This window comes from Centruroides sculpturatus, unplaced genomic scaffold, assembly GCF_000671375.1.
Source record: "Centruroides sculpturatus isolate CEXI.00-Female unplaced genomic scaffold, Cexi_2.0 scaffold318, whole genome shotgun sequence".
NCBI classification, from domain to species: Eukaryota; Metazoa; Arthropoda; class Arachnida; order Scorpiones; family Buthidae; genus Centruroides; species Centruroides sculpturatus.
Window position 1 is genome coordinate 215,060 of NW_019384658.1, and position 23,381 is coordinate 238,440.

The window sequence follows — 23,381 nt, forward strand, 5'->3', positions numbered from 1 at the left end:
TTTTTATTTGATTATCGCATGCGATCCGTCCCCAAAAGGAAAATTCCCAAGACGAAGTCATCCAGCAGCCGCCACCCCAATCGCCAACTCGGGTACCCGTTCCATCCTAAAGATATATTTCTGTCTCTCTCTTTTAATCTAACTCTGTTTTCCTTTTCCTTTTTAGATATAAGTAGGTTTAAGTTAGAAGTTAAGTATCTCTTTGTATCGCGAAAGTTCTTGCTCGACTGTGAATCGAAAAAGGTGTTGTTTGTTCTTTTGTTTGAAGTAAGGACTCAGGAGGTCGGAATCAACAAGAACCTTTCCTGTATATGTTCACAGAAAATAATAAAGCACGTCTTACTTGTTTTATATACCCGTTTCTTTGTGAAATCAACCCTCACCACATGCTTATTACAACAGTGTATTAACTAATTCTATGTCTATGTTATTAGTGATGGATGGGGAAGTGCCTGCAGTATCATTAGTTGTAGTTGTTGTATATGTGCTATTATCAATGCTTGTGGCTGGATTATCCTGAGAGGTTACGTGATCTTCATTAATAATGTTAAATGTTTCTGTCTGTTGATGTATTTGATCAGCAACCTGTTGTTTGATAAGTTCAAGTGTTGTTTGTGGGATAAGGTTGTTGTGTATAATTGTTCTTTTTTGATCAACAACCCTTTGTTCGGTGACAGTAAGGTGAGGATATTGTTGTGTGAATCTATGGTGTAGTTGTTGTCTGTATGCTGTCATGTTTGTTTTGAGTTTTGTGATTGCATAGTAAATACAGATGATAAACTCATTCATTTCTGTTGTCCATTTCATCCGTTTGCCTGGTTTTCCAGCCTTTGTGGTCTGTGGATGCATTGCCACAGAAACACCAAGGCTAGGTTGGTTCCTCACATCTGTTGAGGGCATTGCAGTAGCCATGCTTGGGCCAGCACTGCTTTTGCCACCAGTAACCAAGGGAGACTGTGGCCTATTTTTCAAACATGAGCCTCTGAATAACCCATGAACACGGACCTTGTTAACCCTCGCAATGTCCAAGCTAATATCATACTTAGATCTGGTTACTACCAAGATAAATATCTCCACAGAATGTGGGTATGGTCACTCAGCTTCATTTCTCCCCATAGACCTTACTGGCATGGGTGTCCCTATCAGGACTTTGTGCTCCACCCTGCATTGCCCTATGGATCAGTGAAATTACTGGTCTCTTCCACCATGACCAGGTGGTGACCACGGGAGAGTTATTATTATTATATTCTCACAGAAAAGGTAATTGTTGGAGATTAATTTGTGAAGAAGTGATTAGTGTTAGTAATGTATATGTAGAAGCAGATGAAATTTGATGTAAATGGGGAGATTACAAAAGTGTTTCAAAGAAAAAAATGTTAGTGAAATTTCTATATAATTGATTATAATAATTCCATTTATAGTTTTAACACAATTCAGAGATTAGTATGCTATACATGATAAGAATGCCTTTTCAAGTGAGATTTCAGTTTCTCAACTGAAATAAAAATTGTTTCCCTCAACATTTGATAACATCAGATTAATTCCACTAACAAAACGTCTTCAATCGACAGATAAGGTAAATGATAAAATTTCAATGAATGGTCTAATTCATTGATCAAGAAAGCTAAATACTCATCAGCCATCTTGAATTGTCTTGACTTATGACAACTCATTCTACACTGTATATAATGATGCCTATTTACATTTTTTGTTATGACAAGTTTTGTGACTACCAAATTTTGTTGTATAACAATTTACAATGAATATTTGTCATAAGTTATAATATGACACTTTCATGAATCCAGGCTTAAATTTGGTTCTTACATTAGTGCATCCTTTCTCAAAGTGGGCGATAATGCCCCCTTGTGGGTGCTGGAGGCTTTCAGGGGGTCAGTAGAAGGCTCAGTGATTAAATATGAGTTTTATTTCTTCTCATTGAAACATTCTTTTTTCTCAGAAATATGATATGGATCACACCCTATCTATCCTATCCATATAATAATGCATGTTTAAATATTATATTTGCAATAACTGTTTTTAAGATACGCAACAGATGGTAATGTAAAAAGGTAAGTTAAAAAATATGGGGGCACTAGATTTTTTTTAATCTCAAAGTGGGTGGTGGTCAAAATAAGTTTGAGAACCTGTACATTAGAGTTTGTTGCATATTATGGAATTTTATTTCATTCTTTTAATGATTATTATAAAATGTAAAATTTTCCTGTCAAATATGAATTGTTAGGGGAACAGTATTTAGTTCCCTTTATCAAAAATTCCTAACAATAATTTTCAGAATCAAGGCCAAGGTTGTATAATCTAGGGAGTTTTGGCTTAATAGGTGATTGAAATCTCTGAATTATAATATTTTAAATTCAGTTAAATTATCTTATAACATTAATTTGTTTTTATAAATAAATATAAATTTTTAAAATTTCTAAATTATCAAATTTATCTAATGTTCTAAATGATTTGAAAATCAAACAAAATGAGGAGACAGTATTTACTATTTAAATGTGGAGCAGCATATCAGAGTGGTTAAAAAAACAAAGCTAAAAGAAATCCATGATATTTTTCTGTTAAATATTGTTTGAAAAAGTATAAAATATTTTTGTCACCCAAAAAATAAAACAGTAGCCAAACCTAGCATCATTGTTTGCACTCTCCAATATATAAACTAGCATGTGTATGCATGGGACTGCATCCATTTAAAGAGATGGGTGTCCTTAAACTTCGACCTCTATTTTCTGAGTGTAGTAGAATGGTCCAATAAAACCAGATGTTTGAATTGCTCTATAATCAGAAGTTGAACCTGGCTTTGCTTGTAAGGAACCAAGCCCGTGCTTTATTTTTATTTTACTTTTATTTTGCTTTTATTATATTTTTGTTTGGGGCTTATGTTTAGTTAGGACGAAGGTTTCCTCACCCATCACCCCAGAATGTTCAAAACGAGAAGATAAAAGATTAACCAACTCACCGACGACGAAACGATAGCGCCATAGCTAGCATTGCACTCACGTGCACGCCCGAGCGGCAGAATTGTAAGTCCGCACTGAAGGGGGGGACACCCCAATAGACTTTCTAGGAACTTGTGTAACCTTTAACTAAACATCCCGATAATTGTTAAAGAAATGCTGTAAAAGGTTAACAAAGTATTGTCGAGAAATAAGCTACCAGATAACGAAGAGAAAACAAGAATGTTACGTGTAGATATGTAAATGAGGGGAGTGTCTCAATTAGAACTGTGACGTCACCTCAGACTATAAGTACAGTAGCTCAAGTGAAGACAGACGAGGTGAGCTCCTGAACCGAAAGTGTTGGTCTGCTGGTAGCAGTGAACAAGGTGTCGAATAGGAAGTCCTAGTAGGAGATTGAAGGTTCGATTTTGATGATTTGAAAATAGAAAAGTCTTGAGTAGAAGAAAAAGGTTCCGAGTATTAATTGAGGTGACGGTTAGGATTGATAGTTATAAGAGAATTTGTATTTAAGTTAAGAATTGGATTTTGTTTTGTCGGAATTCCAAGGGGAATAGTTTTAAGTTAGAATAAGAAATAAGTTTGTCGGGTTGATTGTGATTTGATTTTTGATTTAATAAATTTGTTGTTTGTTTTTATAAATCTTGTACATAGTATTTGTTAGACTTGATTAAACATTTATTATTGAGATTTTTTTGTGACTAACTTTGTCCTTAATTTATTTCAGTGCACGCTAAAAGTCCAGGCCTGGCAACTAACAAACGTGAACCCGCGTAAAGTACCCGTTAGGTCCCGGCTCTTTAAGAAAAATTCGTTGTAGAGCAACAAACTAAATATAGTACTTTACATGCTTACTAGGAGAAAATCTAGTCTACTCAAAATAGAACATTCTACAGTACCACCTTTTATTGTTCATGTCAAAAAGTGTAAAAAGCAACCATTATTGACTATAGGGTTATTTCTTGGGGGTTGTGAAGGTAATTTTAGTTTGATTTTAAAAATTCTGGTAAAATTTTTGTTTTCTTCATCAAATGAAAATTAACATGACAATGGTGTTTTGCAACATGACAAATTTTGTCATTGTCCAAAGCCAGGCCAATGACAAATTTTGTGTTTTTACAAAAACAATTTTCAAACAATTACAAAATTTGTCATTCTTATGAATTCTTGCATTAAAACAATTCACAAGAATTCACAAGAATTTGTCATTCTTGTGAATTGTTTTAATGCATTTTTTGCCATTGCAAATTTTGCAATGGCAAAAAATGCATTAAAACAATTTTTTTTGCAATGCAAATTTTGCCATTGGCCTGGCAAAGCCAGACCAATGGCAAAATTTGTTTTAATGCAAGAATTGACTTTATCAGTGTTTGTTTTAAGATGAGTCAACTGTATATGAAACAATGGTTTTAAGTTTGTTTGGAGATGTTAGACATGACTATTATCTTAAAAAATTATTATTGTTTACTTTCAATTATAATTATGAAAATTTACCATAAAAGACTACAAAATTTCATTGCAATCAATAAAAAATAAACAAAATCTCTAACTAGTTTTGAATAGATATTTTAAAAAACCAAACATCAGATTTTTTAAAACCTTCAAAATTTAGCAACAAATTTACTTAACAATACATTGTATGTAAAAAGTAACATCAAAATAGAAAAGTATCATCATAATAGAATTATTCTGTTTCAAATTCTACATTTGATCCATAGAATATTTAAAATTTAAATATATAAATGTCATATTTACCTTCCATCTACGAAGATTACTTGCTATTAATGCTTGCTTCTGACGCATTTGAACATACATTTTCCTCTGCATCCACCCTCTCCATATTTTTTGAATTAACACTGCAAGCTCGTGAAGCCTTTCTTGCCGAAATTCTTCTAGTTCAAATACCTTAATATTAATATAGACTATATAATTAATAATTTATGTATAATAAAATAAACTAAATATAATAAATTTTTAAAAGAAATCATTTTAAAAGCAAATTTCAGATCTTTTGAACTGATAAAATTATCTGGTTTAGATATTAAATTAACATTTAGAGCAAATGTTTTCAATCTCTTAAGTTTCTTTTTTAATAGAATAGTTTTATGAAAAGCTAATATTAAGAATTTTTTAGTAATTTCTGTAATTATAGATGTATAAACTAAAAATTCAGAATAAATTCCACCATTTTTTCTGAACCGTAAATGCAAGCACAAAAAAAAAACCTGAACATGCAGATCTTTTGTTCATGCAAGTTGATTGATTAGTTATGAATTTTTTATATATTTTTTAAAATTATTTGACTTAGAAATATAAGGCATAAAAGAAAACAAACATAGAAATATCACTGATCATTTTCTCAGTGGATATCTGAAAATGGAGAAACTTTAACCATGAAACATTTTAAATGTATGGGCATTCCAAAAAGAATGATATATGATATAATTAAGAGAGTGGAGGAAAAGACAATGCTATCTGAAACTGAAGAAAGTGAAAGAAAAAATATCTAAATGACCGAAGCAAAACATAAACAACTAATCAATGCCAGGATAAGGTGGACCAGTCTCACTTAAGCTGGTTAAAAGTTCAAAATTTTTCCTGACATGTCTGTGAGATATCAAAGAAAAGGAATATTGTTATTATGAAATAGATTTCTGCACCTAAGTACACTGTGAAGCCCTCATTGTGTGATCTGTGTTGTGTCTCAGTGGGAGTTTCTCAGATGAGTCATGGCCAGTCCCAATAAGAGGGGCATTCACCAATGCCAAGATGGGAGGCATCAAGTTAAGGGCTGAAAGATACCCAGATGAATGCTCTATTGCACTCAGCCTTGTGTCTGCATTGGGGATTGTATATCTCAATCATATATTTTTCTGTTAAAATTCAAGCTTGGTTTTTGAATATAAAAATGTGCATGAGATATCTGTTGGAGATTCTCCACCAAGACAGCTAGCTGTTTCTAAGCCTCTTAGTAAGCCTGTTGCAACTAGTTTAAAGTTGGCAGCTTCATGGCTACTAAGCCATGTAGTAGTAATCTGCATCTGCTGGCTAACAGGGATCTCAATCATAACATGTGCTGCTCCCACTAAGTGTAAATAATTTAAATTTAAATATTCATACATGCCAAATACTATTAACAATATATAACGTACAGCACTGTGTGTCAGCATTACACAAAAAGAATTTATTATGTAAGTACTTTCAACAGTATACAACTGTCCTCTTCAGGCAAATCATTAAGAGAGAACACAACATTTAAATTCAAGCAATAGAACCTGAGTAGGAACTAATGATTTTTCAAATCGCTTGCCCCACACATGCTTGTGATGTAAATTACATATATATATAATTTATAAAATTATACAATAATACGAAAATACAATGATATGTAAAATAAAAACAATAAAATTAAATTGGATTAATATATAAAGTATATAATTAATAACGAGTTAAATAATCAATAAACAAATAATAAACACTTATGGCAGCTAATGATGCTGGAAGGTGTTTTATCACAAACCATGTGATTTACTACAATGGAATCTTACTTTCTGTGTATCACAAGTTTGGTGAACCTCCTTTCAGCTTTTCAACCCTCCAGGTATAAAAACTTGACTATTATAGGATACGTAGGACATTCTTATATCCTTCCAACCAATCACTTAAAGATGAGGAGCTTTCCCTTCTTAAATCAGCAATTTGCAATGCTGGCTATTCTTTAGCCAAGTTCAAACATCTAGTCAACTGGGTCAAAAGCATGTTGTTTCCACCATTCATTTTATATCGTAAGAAGGAATTGGTTTACATAACACTAGCCATTCTCTACATGGACCATCCTTTGTTAAGCAGGGATTGTGTTTTCAAAAAATTTGGCTATATTTTGTTATTAGTGTCCCAGACCATATTGCATAGGATGCTTTGTAATGATAGAGACAAAGTTACACACTATGAAAAATCTAGGGTATATGCTATACGCTTACAAAATCCACTAACTAGGTTGAAATTATTATAAATTGGAAATTAACTAGAATGCTCTGCCTCCGTCTTGCAGAACATTATGATGATGGGGTACATAGTAAATGTACAACAGAGCTAACACAGAGTAACTTTGAACCACTTTGGTCACAAACTTTCCTTCTAAAACTCTGTGGGGATCGAAAAACATTATTCTTGTGGAAATCTCTTTACATCTCAACAATGTCACCATGCAACTCTCCCATGCTAGATATACCAGAACCATGGATAGCACTGTTTAACCTCCTAAGGTTGTAAATCATATACTGTAGTTGACAATAAAATACTGTGCAGCATCATTAGCACCCCATATGTTTATTATTTGTTTATTGACTATTTAATTTGTTATTAATTATGTACTTTATATTTTAATCCAATTTTATTTTATTGTTTTTCTTTTACATATCATTGTACTTTTGTATAATTTTGTAAATTGTATATACAGGATGATTCAGAACTCATGGGACAAACTTTAAGAGGTGGTCAGAGCACACAACAGAAAACATTTTTTGTTTTCTGTTGTGTGCTCTGACCACCTCTTTTGAAAACAGAAAAGAATAGGTGCAAGTGATACATTGAGACACAAGAAATAACACAGGAAAGAAAAAAAAATTGCTTACTTACAGCATCATTGACAAGTGCATCTTTACAGCAATGTTTACAATAATTGCTTAAAATTGCATCCACTGACAGTAATACGCACTTAGCAGTGCAATTACCTGGATGCCACTTTTGGGTGCAATGGATTGGCTGTAGTAGACCAGTTTGTTGACCACTCTGATTGCCCAATTTATCGAGCCTCAATTACTTCTTATGGGGCATCTTGACTTTGTTGAGGACTTTGTCACTTGAATATCCATTGTGGCTGCATGTGTGCAAGAAATACCTGACATCTTTGAAACTGTATGTCAATCACTGCATCAATGCTGTTGGTGGACACAATTTGAGCAATTATTGTAAACATTGCTGTAAAGATGCAATTGTCAATGATGCTATAAATAAATAATTTATGCTTCCTTTTATGTGTTATTTCTTGTGTTTGTGCCTCATATGACACTTGTGCTCATACTTTCCTATACAAAAATAGTTTTTATTGTGTGCTCTACCACTCCTTAAAGTTTGTCCCAAGAGTTCTGAATTACACTGCATGTAATTTATATTCCATGCATGTGTGGGACAAGCAATTTGAAAAATGTCTTTCCTATTCAGGTTCTATTACTTAAATTTAAATGTTGTGTTCTCCATAAATGATTTGCGTGAAGAGGACAATTGTACACTGTTGAAAATACTTGGGTAATAAATTCTTTTTGTGTAATGCAACAAACAGTGCTGTATATTATATTTTTCTAAGGTAAATCATTATTGCAAGGTTTATCCAAATAAATTTCCAACACTACATCTGCAGTATAGAGCTGCCATATAATGATGGTGGACATTAACATAGCCTTGAGGCTTCAGATATCAAGTTAGGAGTTTGTCTAACTTACACACTTTGTTACCACTCATCCAACAAGTATTCATGTATAGTAGTACCTTATACTTTAAATAACTTGAAATGCTTCAGAGTTTGAACACTAAATTTGACAAAAATTTGCTTCAGTGTTTAAATGATTTTTTAAAATACATGTTACTTTTTAAGAAATTGTCACTGAAATATACAGTATATGCTCAACCTGAAGATGACATACCCAAATGTTGAAAGTACTTGTTTTTGTAATTAAAAACTTTGCAAGTAAACAATTCTAATGCTGAAAGACAGTTTTGTTTGTAAGGAACCAAGTCTGAGCTTTATTTTTATTTTACTTTTATTTTGCTTTCATTATATTTTGTTTGGGGCTTATGTTTAGTTAAGACGAAGGTTTCCTCACCATTCACCTTAGTAACTTAAAAATAGAAGAAAAACCAACTCACCGACGAAAGAAAAGCGCCGTAGAAAAACTCGCGCACACTTGCGCTTCCCAAGCGGGAAAAAGTAAGTCCGCACCGAAAAAAAGGGGGGGAAGACCCCACAACCCAGTTAGGAATCGCTAAACCTTAAAAGAATAAAGCATCCCGATAATTGTTAAAAAGAATAATGTAAAAGGTTAGCGAAGTATTGTCGGAAAATAATCTGCCAGATAAACAAGAAAAATTTAATGTTACAGATAAGTATGTAAATGAGGAGAGTGAGCTCATTCAGAATTGTGACGTCACCTCACACTATAAAGCCTCTAACTCAAGTGAAAACGAACGAGGTGAATTCCTGATAGCAACGAGCTTTGGTGAGCTTCGTAGCAGTGAACGAGAGAGGTGTCCGATAGGATTTTGAAGTTATTCGATTTGTGGATCGACGATTATAGAAAGTCTTGAGAGTTTGAGGAAATAGGTTCCTAGTATATTGAGGTGACGATTAGGATCTTTAATTTATAAGAATTATTGTTTATAAGTTAATTCTTTGATTTTGTCGAATTCCAAAGGGGAATAGAATTAAGTTAGAAATAGATTGATTTGAGTTTGTCGGTTTGATTCTTGTTGAATTTCATTGAATAAATTATTGTTTGATTTTTACTAAATACTGTATATAGTTTATTACTAGAAGTTTAATTAAATATTTGATTTTGTTATTGACAAACTTTGTCATTATTTAATTCGGTGCACGCTTAAAGTCCAGGCCTGGCACACTAACGCGAATCCGCGTAGATAATCGTTGGAAAGTCGGAAAAATAATATAGTACTTTACATGTTTATTCTTGTCTATACATCTAACACATGTTAAAAAATAAATTTTTAAAGGAATAATATAAAATAATTAAGTAAAGAATTTCTAAAAGTTAATAATTTTATTTAAATAAATATTTATTAAATTAATATCTAAAATTTAAATTTCTTACTGTTCGAGAATTTTTGATAAAAATTTTGCTTCTTCCAAATGTATATTCTGATGGATGGATTGGGAGATCTCTCAACAAATGCATTACACCTTCTACAGTTAATCCTGTCCAATTTGGCCATGTTTGAATAGAAAGCAATTTATATCGCTGTAGAAAAGATTCATAATCTAATCTATAAGCATAGCCTGCTTTCCTTATCCTTACATTTTCCATCAATCTATATTGGAAAAATAAATATTCATTTAAAATTGAGTGTGTTTATTAATTAATAGAGTCTTCTTTAGTAAAATTATAAAAATAATTATAAAAAAAAATTGAATTTTATCTGAAATGCTATAAATTTATTCATTTATGACAACTTTAACTGATCTGATAATATTTTTGAATAATAATCTCATATATAGATAATAGTTAAGATACTAGTGGAAATTATTATAAATTAAATAACAAAATGGATTTGAAATATGTAGAGGATGAATAATATTTAATCTCTCTTATTCAACATTTCAATACATGTAATAGACTATTCTTATAAATATTTTTTTCAGAACATAGCCACTTCTCACTTAATGGCCTACCTGTTTAATGACCTCTCACACTTACAACCAGCTCTCCAGCACACACAGAATTCCCTTTTGTAATCTTAGTCTTGTTTCTGCAGTCATTGATCAGTATTTCTGTATAAAGTGTTCACAATCTCCAAGACTACACATTTCTAAATTGAGTACACTTCTAGCTCCCAAATCTACATTAAAACTAATAGCTGAACAACATAAATAAATGGGATGATGTTGTGATAGGTCTGATGATCAGCTTGTCCTGATATGATAAGTCCTTCCCATTTAGCTGTATCTATACATTTCATTTATTAATTTACTTTATTGTGCACCACATAGTATAAGATGTCAGCAAAAAGAAAGAGCATGTCTTCATCTGGAGGAAGCACCAAAAATCAAAGGAAAGGCAAAAGAATTGAAAGCATAGCAGCATTCAGAAGAGGAAGAAGAGGAAACAATAGAAGTACAAAAGAAGTCCACTGTAAAGAAATTAGTTGTTGTGTTCTCAAATTGAATGTAGCTATATTAAAATTAGAGGGTATGAATCCGAATGTTGAATGGTTCACAAAAGTGAGATGGCAAATGAATGAACTTTTATGATGCTGTTGTAAAATTTATAATAAAAAAGGAAACTTACAAAACAGATCATGCTAACAAGATTCTTCTTGAAAGCTATATCCAGGACTCCTACCCTTACAAGTACATCTGTTTCTTTGCAGTCATCTCACTTATCATGACCCTCAGCAACTCCTGATAATCCTACTGATAACTCCAATGTTGACACTGATGACCTGGATCCATTATCACTCTTTGAAAAATTTGATAACTAAAACATTAATCTGAATGACTTTTTTAAATGAATGAATTTAAATTTATTTTGATACAGCATTTTAATAATTTATGCTGATTATATTTTATATTTTTGTAATATGCAAATTAAAAGAAAGTTATGAAGTTGGAATTTCCTTTAGACATTTCTTTAACAAGAATAAATGACACAATCAAGCTCCTTGTTTATTGTCCAATTTGCTTAACAACCTAGTTGTAGAAACAGAACTTGATCATTAAGTGAGGAGTGCCTTATCAAACTTATCGAAATACATTTAATTTACAATATATCTGATCAAAATTAATTTTGAAGCAAAATTTTGAAATTACAGTATTTATGAAAGGTTTATAATTCATCCATATTAATCTACATTATAAAATTTAAATATTGTTATTATTGGATATAGATGGTAATAATAAATTTTGGTCACTGACTTTTTTTTAAAATATTGATAATTTTTACAGAATATATTCTTATAAATATTTTAATGGTCTCCTTCCTTCTAAATTTTTTCTTTTACAAGTACCTTCTTTTAACTTTAGAGATCTTATATGTTTATATTCCTCATTTGCCTCCCTTAACGTTACATTTAAATAATTTCTCTTCAGGTACCAAAAGACTGCTGTAACCATCAAAGATCTACTTTTACTTGATTTTTTAAAGTTTCAATCCTTTTGTAAAAAACTTCTTTATGACTGTTCTTCACACTAGGTTTCCACATATCCTTTTGTAGAAAGGAAAAGGAGAAGGGAAAAAAAAAAAAAGGTGAAGATGAGAGAAGGAAAGAATGGAAAGGAAAAAAAGATTTATTTATGATGTTTTTTTTTAAAAGGTATGTTTAGTTTTACTTTTATCTTTATGGGTTTGTTCATTATTAAGGGGGCCATCTATTGTTCTGCCTCAGTCAAACTTATACTAAAAAACAGTAAACAACCACCCACTAGCCCCAGAGACTACAGACCCATTTCCCTTCTGCCAATCATGGGTAAAATCCTGGACAGACTTATCACCAACCGTATCACCAACCACCATATGAAGAAAAACTATATCAATATCCACCAACATGGATTTGTTCCTGGTAGGTCAATTACCACAGCCCTTGGCCTCAATCATTGATAATATTGAAAAAGCCAAGAAAGATCGTAAACACATTGTTCTAATTTCCATTGATTTCCAAGGAGCGTTTGATAACTTATGGTGGCCAGAAATCCTGCATCAACTCCGTGAATATCACTGCCCTAATAACATTTTTAATATCGTGAGTAGCTTTCTTGAAGATAGACAGATTGGCTTTTATACAAACAATCTCTCCTGTACTCATCAAACAGCCAAGGGTTGCCCTCAGAGGTCTATAACCAGCCTGACCCTCTGGACTCTAGTTCACAATGACCTTCTGAACATGTGCAACAGGATTACGGGCTTCTTGGTGCAAGGGTACGTTGATGACACGGTGGCCCTTGTTTCAGACAAAAACTCTGACAATCTGGCCCCCCTATGCAATATAATAATGGACACCATCTACAAATGGAGCACTGATAGTAAACTGCCTACAAATTACAACAAGTGTAAGTACATCATTTTTCCAAAAAACACTAGCCTTCAAAAAAGCCCAACCACAAAAATTAACAATACAAGAATCTCTAGGACAAAGGAGTTAATGTATCTTGGGGTAACTCTGGATGAAAAATTGCACTGGATGAAGCACATCGACAACATTTGCAAAAAGGCAACAGTAGTCTCCAACAAACTGATTAGTATAGCAGCCAATAACTGGGGGATCAGATATAATGCTATCAAATATATATATTTGGGTGCCGTAGAGCCTATTATACTTTATGCTGACCCTATCTGGGGAAAGGCCACCTTCAAGCAAGCAAATATCAAAAAATTTAACAAAGTCCAGAGAACTGCAGCATTGCAAACTGCCAGGGCCTACCGCACTGTGCCCACCTCGGCCCTTCTGGTCATAAGCGGACTCTGCCCTCTATACCTTAAAATTAGAGTAGCTATGTGGTCTTGGAATATGAATAACATGATTGGAAAGATAAAATTCAGCACAAAACCCTTCCAAACTTTCCTGACAAAATCTACCAAGACCTCATTACCAACAGTATCGAGAAGAAAATTCCAAACTCCTATATAGATATGACTCTCCATGAACATCCAGGACCTCACTTACCATGGACGGTTCCAAGCAAGAGGATCAAGTGGGCACAGCTTTTATCGTGTACAACAAAGCAGGCAATATTACTCACCGGTCTGCTTTCAAGCTTGGTAAATACTGTTCCGTCCCACAGGCGGAGATCTTCACCATCACCAACGCATTCCACCACATCAATGAAGACTGGTTCCCCCGTAAAAAGAAAATAGCCATCTACACAGACAGCATTACAACTCTTCGCTCAATTTCCAACACCAACAACAATGGCTACAATGTTACCATCATTCAGAAAATACTTATCAGTAATAACCACCACCATAACATCACCCTTAACTGGGTCCATGTCCACTCTGGGGTGGAGGGGCACGAAACAAACTGACGCTCTCGCCAAAAGAGCTGCGGTCTCATCCCTTCCTTGTTCTTACAGTAAGATACTGCCGTCCACTATCCATAAATGGATCTATAACCAACTTTTGCAAACTTGGCAAGAAGACTGGAACAACTCCACTACAGGCCATCCCACTCATGGCTTCATTCTAGACATCTCTGTCAGACTGAGTTGCAGGCATTTTGTTCCCAACTTCGCCCTGACTCAAGTTCTCACTGGCCATGGGAACTTCAATGCTTACCTCCACCGATTCCAGCTATGGGACAGCAAGACCTGCAGGTGCAACATGAATGCCAAACAAGACTACCTTCACCTGTTGTTTGACTGTCCACTCTTCGACAGCAAAAGAGATAGACTCATTGAGGCTGCACTTCATAACAACCATAACTGGCCGTGTCCTCTACAAGCCCTAATATATGAGAAAGACATGTATAATCATCTGAATAATTACCTGCAGAGCATCAAAGTGTTTACAGAGAGGACGAGAAACACTAATCAGTGGCTGTTCCCTCGTAGTCATGCAAATCTACTGAACTAAAATGTTAACACCACGCATTAATAAAAATCACTGTCTATGCTTTTAGTGTAACCCTGGTAATGTCAACTGTATATACGTTTGTAACCTGTTAATTTGTTCGGGCTACCTATATTCTGGCACTTAGCACCCACCCTGTATCTAGTTTACGCACTGTTAATCTGCATTCTGTACATACATTTATCTGTTTTTATGTTTGTTCTATCTGCGATTTGCCAAATAAAACTCAACATGTAACTAATTTGTACCAATATTATTCTGCATTCATGTTTGTTACCTATTAATACGTTTGTGTTATCTGTCGTTATCACATATTACTCCCCACGTAACTATTGTACTATTGTTAATCTGCATAATGTACATTCGTCTGTCATTATGTTTGTACTGTCTACGATTTGTCAGACAGCTCCCAACATGTAATTTCTTGTAACATTATTAATCTGCACACTGTATTTACGTTATTACCTGTTCATATGTTAGTGCTGTTTGCGATCTGTAACGTGGCACTCCCAACCTGTATTCCTCTAACATTCTTGTTATTGTTATTGTTTTTTTCTGCTGATCATTCCTTATAAAACACCATCATGAGACACCCATGGATCCCAACCCTTTTCTTTTCATCCCCTTTCCTTTCTCACCTCACCCCATCTTCCCTCTTCTTCCATAACACAGGTCGTACCAAAGAGTGACACCTGTCTTACTCCTACTACTACCAACAATCTTTCATAATTCTACTGGTGTTCTAACTTTATAGAAGGCTTTACACTTTTTGAAAAATCTGGAGTTTACACTATACCTTTACAAAATCCATTAATGGTGTCAAAACTATTATATAGGTGCCACTGCTAGAATGCTCCATACCTGTCTGGCAGAGCATTGTGAAGATATCATACATAGGAGGTGTACAACAGAGCTAGCCAAAAAAGTGATGGAATATAATTTTGATCTTCTTTGGTCACAAGTTTTGATGAAACACTGTGGGAAAAGAGAATTTTGTTCATATGGGAATCTTTGTTCATTACATCAATGTTTCCATGCAATTCTTCCACACTTGATATATCAGAACTGTGGATTGCACTGTTAAACTTCTAAAATCATAGGCAGTGAAATTATGTAACAAAAACAGAGATGTCAATGACACTCCAGTGTTTGTGCTTTGTTTGAATTTTCTTTATACTGCTATCAATTATTTTTGTGCATATTAATTCCATTAATTTTATTAACCATAGTCATCATATATATCATGTTTATTTTGTAATAGTGTAATATAAATATACTTTGTATTTTTATACCTGACATTTTTATTAAAAAACACTAAACCTATAAATCAGCAAATCTTTTAAATAAAAACTGCAAATGTTTTTCACTTGTGTTGAACAGGCATCATCAGGCAAATTAATTCCAACATGCTGAAACAAACGGGAGACTGCTGAACATGTGTGCAGATCACCTCCTCTCTTCTGACGTTTTTATGTTCTATGCTCATATGTATAAGTGCAATTTTAAAATGTGTTCTTTCTTTAGATTTCTAATGTTCTATTCACTATATTACCCATAGAAGACAGTTATATACTGTCTAAAGTACTCGTCAATTAAATGTTTTTATGTGTAATGCAAATAGACAGTTTTTAGATTTATATTTTGTTATTAATAAGTGATGTCTCTTGTTGTTTTTATCTCATTCTAACTTTTACAAAAATATGTGAATTTTTATGTGATTTTTTTATATGCAATTAATTATAAAAATTAGTTCTGTTTAATTACATTTCGTTCATTTTAAAATTACTTTATTTAAAAATTAAAATGTTTAAAATTTCTATTTACAAATATCTCTGAATCAATCATTATAAATTAATTTTTGATTACTTTCTTAGTAATTTTTACCAATTGCATTTAAATCATATTTAACTGATTAAAAAATTATAGTCAAAGAGTTTGTTTTATAGAAAGAAATATAATTAGGTGTCCAATGCATTTAAATGATAAATTATAACTTATTAGAGAGGTTGTGCTGAAGTTCAAATGTTTTGTACGGCAAGCAGAAGTACACGTTTGATGTTTGAACTCGAAGTAAAACATGTTGCACCACATGTTCACATCACGCACTGACTCTTGGGATATTATTGAAAAATGCTGAAAATGTTTAACAATGACGAATAAACGAAGGTAAATAAACAAATTAAACTATTTTAGAGTATTTATAGGAAATTTAATAACACTAAATAATTATTTTTAATTAGCATTTTCTCCCCTATCATATGATAGGACTACCTCATACTTTTGTTGAGGGAAGTAGTGGCTTATGTAAATCCAAAAGCAGCTCAAGAAATTATTTTTAGAAAATTTACAAACATATTATGCTGAAGATGGTAGAAGATGCTGTGAAAAACAAACCTACTCCTACAGAATTATGATAAGCTATTATGAACAGAAATATATGTAAATGCTATAGGCACTTCACATCACTTGCAAAAAAATTGAATAATTAAATAATTTCTGGATTAAAATCATCTATTTCTTTACATTATTATTCATAAATGCTTAAATAATCATTTTATAAAATACATCATAATTTGACCTCAAACACAAAAAAATGAAGTTTAAGCCGAACTTCTACTCACCATGCTAGACAGAGCAAACGCCATTATCAACCTTCTAGAATTGCCAGATGGCGGTGCTCGATGTCTGACATTCATGTTTTGGGCTGAAAACGTTGGCCACAACCTCTCAATTGCTTTTTTTGTCAATATCAATAAATATGAAGTTGTTTCATATTGCTTCATAATTTTTATTAATTTTTTATATGCCTGGTTGTAAACTGCCTAGTATAAACATCACATCAGGAAAAGAAGGTTTCCTTGCATAATTTACATGTATTCCAAAAAGTATACTTGCACTTTTGAGTATCAAAACCAAAAGTCTATGTTTCTTTTTGCTTGTCTTATTTTTTCTATAACTGTTTATAGATAAGCTTTAGAAAAATGTTTTAACATTTTTATGTAATTATAAATTTGTGCATTCAATATGATTATAATAGAAATTTATTCTTTACAACAAAATGAATTTTATGGTAACTTTTCAGCAACCTTTTTCCCCAATTTTTGATCATTGTTTGATTAGTAGAGATTCCTAGAAATAAAATAAAATTTCTGTAAAATTACCAATTGAAACAGTCAATTGACTAATTCAATTGGTAAGTTTTATAATTTTATTTTGGTGAATTTTTCAAAAACAATAGACTAATTCATTATTTACAATTGTGGAAAACACTTAATTCCCATGCATAGTTTGTGGGCAGTTCACAAATTGGTTTAGTGCTGCTGAACAATCAAAGAATTGAATTTTAGAGCAAGTTTGAATCTGCACAACATGCAACTACAGCAAGTATTGAAATTGGAGAGGACTTGAATCAGACTCAAATATAAGTCAAGGCTAAAAATACAGTTTGAGGGAAATTTATTTTCCTTTAAAATTGGAAAAAGCAACATAGACTAATATTTTATTAGGGCCAATATGGTATATAGATTACACTACAGATACACTATTGCTATATAAATTAAACAAAGAATTAAAAATAAAAATTTTCATGTTAACATGCAGACGGGGACTAATATTTTATTAGGGCCAATATGGTATATAGATTACACTACAGATACATTATTGCTATATAAATTAAACAAAGAATTAAAAATAAAAATTTTCATGTTAACATGCAGACGGGGACAAATGGGTTACTTGTCCCTCCCTGGAATTGAATATAAGTTCTACAAATTATAATCATAAAAGTAATGAAGCTATGTGACCTTACACTTGCAATTATGGTATGCTTTGATGTAATACTGTATTCTATAACCTACTTGTGGGAAAAAACCTAAAAAATTAAATAATTAAATAAAACTTTATTGATATAATCATCTGTCTGCTATCTTTGCCCCACTGGAAAATTTTCTGCAGACAACTATGTTAGTTGATAAAACATTTTGTTTTTATAATGTGATAAGAATGAGAGAAATTATTTTAAATACATTGGTTAAATCACTAATTGATTTAATATCGTATTATTTATTTTTATATAAAATATATTATATTGAAAACTTACCCTAAATATCTTACTTGGTGCTGTACTAATGCCATCTCAAAAATCATTGGCTGCTTTAGTTCATTTGGCTATATAAAGAAAAACTAATTGCATTTATGAAGAGAAAATAATATTAACTAATAGGAAATAATATAAACTATGTAATAGCATATAAAAAATTTGTAAAAGAACAGTTAATTGAAATTTTTGTATACAGTATATTCATGTAATAACAATTATACAGTTTTATTTATTAAATTACTATAGGAAATCATTTTTAAATGATTTGCTATATTAATTTTTAAATAAATATGAAAATGTTCAAAATATGAAAAAAAAACCTGTTTCTTAGCTCTAAATTACACATTGAATTATATTAAGAAAAAATCCACTAAATCATCGATTGAGTCATTTAATGTATCAGAATTGTTTATACTTATTAGGTTGAGCTGGTTCAATCAACAGAGTACCATGCAATGAATTGAATACATTATTTAGCTGTTGTCTTTACTAACTTCAGAGAATTTAATTTTTAATTTTGGCATTTCAAAAATTTTATATTTGTAACCTTGATTAATTTTCTAATATTAATAATAGTATGACTTGATTTTATTTGAGGCATTCAAACTATCTTGTATTCATGAAAATTAACTTTATATGGCAAGAGCTAAAAATATTAAGATATAATTACACCAAACATATAATGTTATATATTTATATAAATATGATAAAATTCAAATTTAAATAAACAAACAAATAACAATTAATTTAGAAATATCTCATAAACTTCAAAAAAAGTTACTAAAGAAAGGAAAAAGCTAAAGATGCTAATAGTTTCTGCTAATACATACATACATACAAAAAAAATAGCGGCCGTACATGAAGTGTTTAGCCAGCAGAAAAGACGGTAAGGGAAAGGGGAGGGGAAGAAGGAGGAAGAGGAGATAGACAGCAGAGAAAGGTAGGATCCCTCTGAATGGCGTACATATGGCTATAGTACCCTCTATATTTGATGTTGGCATGCAGTTTTTAGGCTGCAAGGCCATAGTCCCCTGAAGGGTCTAAAAGAAAACCTGAGTGTAGCAAACACCAATAATTGAGTGCCGCCTAAAATGTTGAAGTTAGTGCCAAGTGGTTATTAGTAGAAAGACTTTTATCTACTTAATACAAATAAAACTGAATGCAAGTGCAAATCTTAATACTATGTAACTGCTAGACAGACAGTGCGAAAAACAAATGAACACGACTAACTAGACAAGACGAACAGACAGACAGAAGACAAATGAGCAAGACATCAATTTTTATTTCTTTATTATTTATTTTTTTTAAAGTTAACTTACTCACTAACATAAAGCCAATCCACACAGTGGGATGTATAACCAAAATATTTTATTTATGTAAATCTTTAACTGCTGCGTGATACAAAATCTCACTTAGAAATCAAACATTTTCCTAACCCCTTCTGTGTTCTTCCTCTGGCAAAAAAGTTTAGAACATTTTTAAACTCTCTGTGTAAATGGATATGTTAAAAAAATCTGAATATTCGAATTTTACATTGTTCAACTAGCTTCAAAAGTTTTTATGTTCATATTCATTTCAGAAGATCTAGCTCCTCTTTTGCCTGAGGAAGAACCCAGAAGGGGTTAAAAAAAATGTTTAATTTCTAAGTGAGATTTCGTATTATGCAGTTTCACGTATTAAAGTTAACGTATTAAAGGTTCACATATTTTAGTTACTCACTAACTAAACTAACCTACCATAACCTAGAACAAACCTAACAAGACAATTAAAGCTAACAAACCCTAATCTAATTTAATCTAACCTATCATAACCTAACTGGAACCTAAACCCAAAGCTAAGCATCCCTAATCTAACTTACAACTAGTAATAACTGAATTTAGACTGAAAAAGAAGACAGAAAATAAGAATTAAAATACAAAGTTGAAAGGCAGCTATATACCGACAGTTGAAACAAAGCAAGGGAAAGCTAATTGCTATCCATGCCCCGGAGCGATTGCCCTCAAGAGCCCCACAAAGGGATATGAATGGAACATTGCACACGTGTGAATGAGTTGGTGTGGGTTGCAAGGCCAGTTGTACCCTTCAAGAATAGCAGCTCTCATTAAACTACCCCTAATGTGATTGTAAATATTGCAGTGAAAAACTAAGTGAAGTGGTGTTTGGTCCTCGTGAATACCACAGTCGCATTGTGAGTTGTCCCCAAGATTAAATCTATGCAAGTAATGCTTAACCCCTTTTGCTTAAAGTTGCTGTGTCTTGTAAGTAGCTGAGTGAGAGTGTAACTAGAGTAAAAGTGGTGAAGAATTGCAGTAGTGTCAACCTGAAGGTGTATGTGAACCTACCAGTGGTGTAATGGTCCCAGCTATCTTGCCAGAGAATGAAAATTTGCTTCTTGACGTGATTGTTGATATATGAAGTAGAAATGTAACTGAAGACTGCAGCTTGTTTGGCAAGATGGCCAGGAATCTTGTTGCCAAGAACCTCTGCATGACCCAGGACCCATTGGAAATCTATTCTAATATTGTTGTCCAATTGTCTGAGAATGTGGTGTATGAGATGGATGAGTTTTAAGTGGCTATCAGACTTTGCAATCCTGTGTAAAGCTACCCTTCTGTCAGAATAAATGTGATAGTTTAGTCTTTTGTCCTTTCTACGCCTAATGTGAATTAAGTTCATATAAATAGCTAAAGTTTCTGCCTGTGCTATTGAGCATTGTACACCAAGACGGAAGCAAACGTTGTGAAGCTCGTGGCCTAAGTTGGAGTAAACTATAAAAATGGCACCCACTTCGTCATCCATGTTGGAACCGTCAGTGTAAATCCTAAACATGAAATGATCACCTGGATCTTCAAAGTAAATGTCAGGGGCAAGCTGGTGGGAGGGGTGGTAATCGTAAGTCAGGAGAGTATTTTTGTCAATGCTGAATTTTTTGATCAACGTCAAACTGGGAAGAATCTTACCTATTCTAATCATTTTGTCGACATCCGAGTCACTATAGTCTCACCAGGGTGAGGTGATGAGATTTTCCTGCCAAATAATGCGTTTAATTTCTAAGTCAATAGGGGTCAATCCTAACATTACCAAAATGGCACTAGTGGGTGCGGTCCTATAAGCCTTACAAATGTGGAGATCTGCAATCCTTTGAACATATAACAGATTTTTATGGTTTTGGACTTTGGCAGCCAAGTGGCCCAGGGATAGAGGAGTGTTGGCTGAATTGCACCCCTGTAAATAAGCTTAGTAGCATTAGGGCCAAGGCCCCATGTGATCCTAGCAATACTTATGAGGGCAGTGGCCGTCTTTTTCGCTTTGTCCATGATGTATTTGATATGAGGTGTGAAGTTAAGTCACTTGTCAAGAATAACACCTAAATATTTAATTTTTGTTGTTTGCTTTACTCTGTGAGCACTTATTTGAAGGGTAAGCTTCCTGACAACTATCATGCTTTTGCATTTATCTGTGTTAATTGGTTGCCTATGCTTAATACTCCACTGGTGAATGTTATTGAGAATGTTTTTGCATATGTCCTGTAAGCGTTCACTGATCCTGTGTGAAGTTAGGATAATTGTGTAGTCCACAAAGCCCTGTATGTGGCAGCTAGGAGGCATGGTGTCATTTAAGTGCAGAATAGAGTTATAGGCTATGTTCCAGGACCAGACCTGGAACCCTGAAGATAGTCATACCCATCACTCAAGGCTATGTTATTTTGTGTTGTATAAACACCTGCACTCCTGTTACTAAGATAGGACTAAAGAAGTTTGTAAAGATTTTGAGGGCAGTGACGAGGGTGTAATGTGTGCATTGTATTCATGCCTGGTGGTCTTAATGATAAAAGGCCACCAGGCATGATCAAAGGCACCTCTAAAGTCAATAGTGATAATTGCAGTATGCTGATTGTTTTGTTTAGCCTGGTGGATGTAGTTAACAACCTGATGGATGGCATCTACTGTACCTTTGTTTTTAGAGAAGCCGAACTGATTCTGATATAGGGCTCTATGCTTGCTTAGATGCCATGTGATCATTAGACCATCTAACACTTTTCTCAGAGTTGGGAGAAGGCAGATCTGCCTTCTCCCAACTCTGAGAAAAGTGAGTATTTTTTGTAAGTGTTAGCGCTGGTGGGTTTGGGAATCAATTTGACACTAGCCTTTTTCCACTGAGTAGGAAAAAGGCCAGTGTTCAAGCAGATATTAAAGAGAATTACAAACACTATAGGATTGGCCTCAAATGTGTGTTTTATCATCTCAGAGGTTATGCTGTCAAGGCCTGGGGCTTTGTTATCGGTGAGCGAACAGATGGCATTTGAAACCTCAATGTAGGTGAAGTTGTGGTCACTGTATTAAATGGAGTGAGTGTAGAACTCCAGATGACTGCATGTGTATTGTCTTCCTGCTGTGGGTCATCCAAAGGGTAAAGGCTGGTGAGGATGTGCATGATAATTTCTTCCATGTTGTTGGTGTATCGACCATCAGGGAGCTGGATAGTGGAGGGGATTTAGAGCTGGCATTTTTCCTTACAAGCTAAGTAGTATGGTTCAGACCAGGAGTTGCAACCACAAGTATTGGTACAGAAATCCTTTCAAGTGTTAGTCCTTGTTTTATTTATAAGGGTTTTGTAAGAATTGTGTTCATGCCTAGACTGGTCTCTAAGTGTGACTTTAATGTCCAGTCCTGTTCATTTCTAAATTGCCTCCTTAATCTTTTAACAACTTTTTTCTTGTTTTCTAGCTCAGTGGTCCACCAAGGAACCTTTCTGTGTTTACAATGTTTGAGCTTGGAGGCAATAACATAAGAGTTAGTGATTGTTTTTGTAAACCTGGTGACAAAGTGGTCTAAGGTGTCCTGAGTATAGTGACTGTGGTGAGGGGCACCAGCTGAAATGTTATTGAAGGTTTTGTGAAATAATTGCCAGTTAGTGCGAGTATAGTGAAAACTATGATTATTAGTATTACTAGTA

The 23,381-nt window shown here is 33.2% G+C and overlaps 1 protein-coding gene across 1 annotated transcript in view; it reads right to left on the reverse strand.

Annotated features, from left to right (window-relative positions):
- The window catches only part of LOC111626485 (unconventional myosin-Ib-like), a 472,422-nt gene that overhangs the window by 91,064 nt on the left and 357,977 nt on the right, over positions 1–23,381 (reverse strand). The window contains exons 19-21 of the mRNA XM_023369864.1: positions 18,426–18,493; positions 9,857–10,073; positions 4,728–4,877 (exon numbers count right to left, since the gene is read on the reverse strand). Coding sequence (XP_023225632.1) covers positions 4,728–4,877; positions 9,857–10,073; positions 18,426–18,493 — 435 coding nt within the window. The remainder of the gene's footprint in view (positions 1–4,727; positions 4,878–9,856; positions 10,074–18,425; positions 18,494–23,381) is intronic.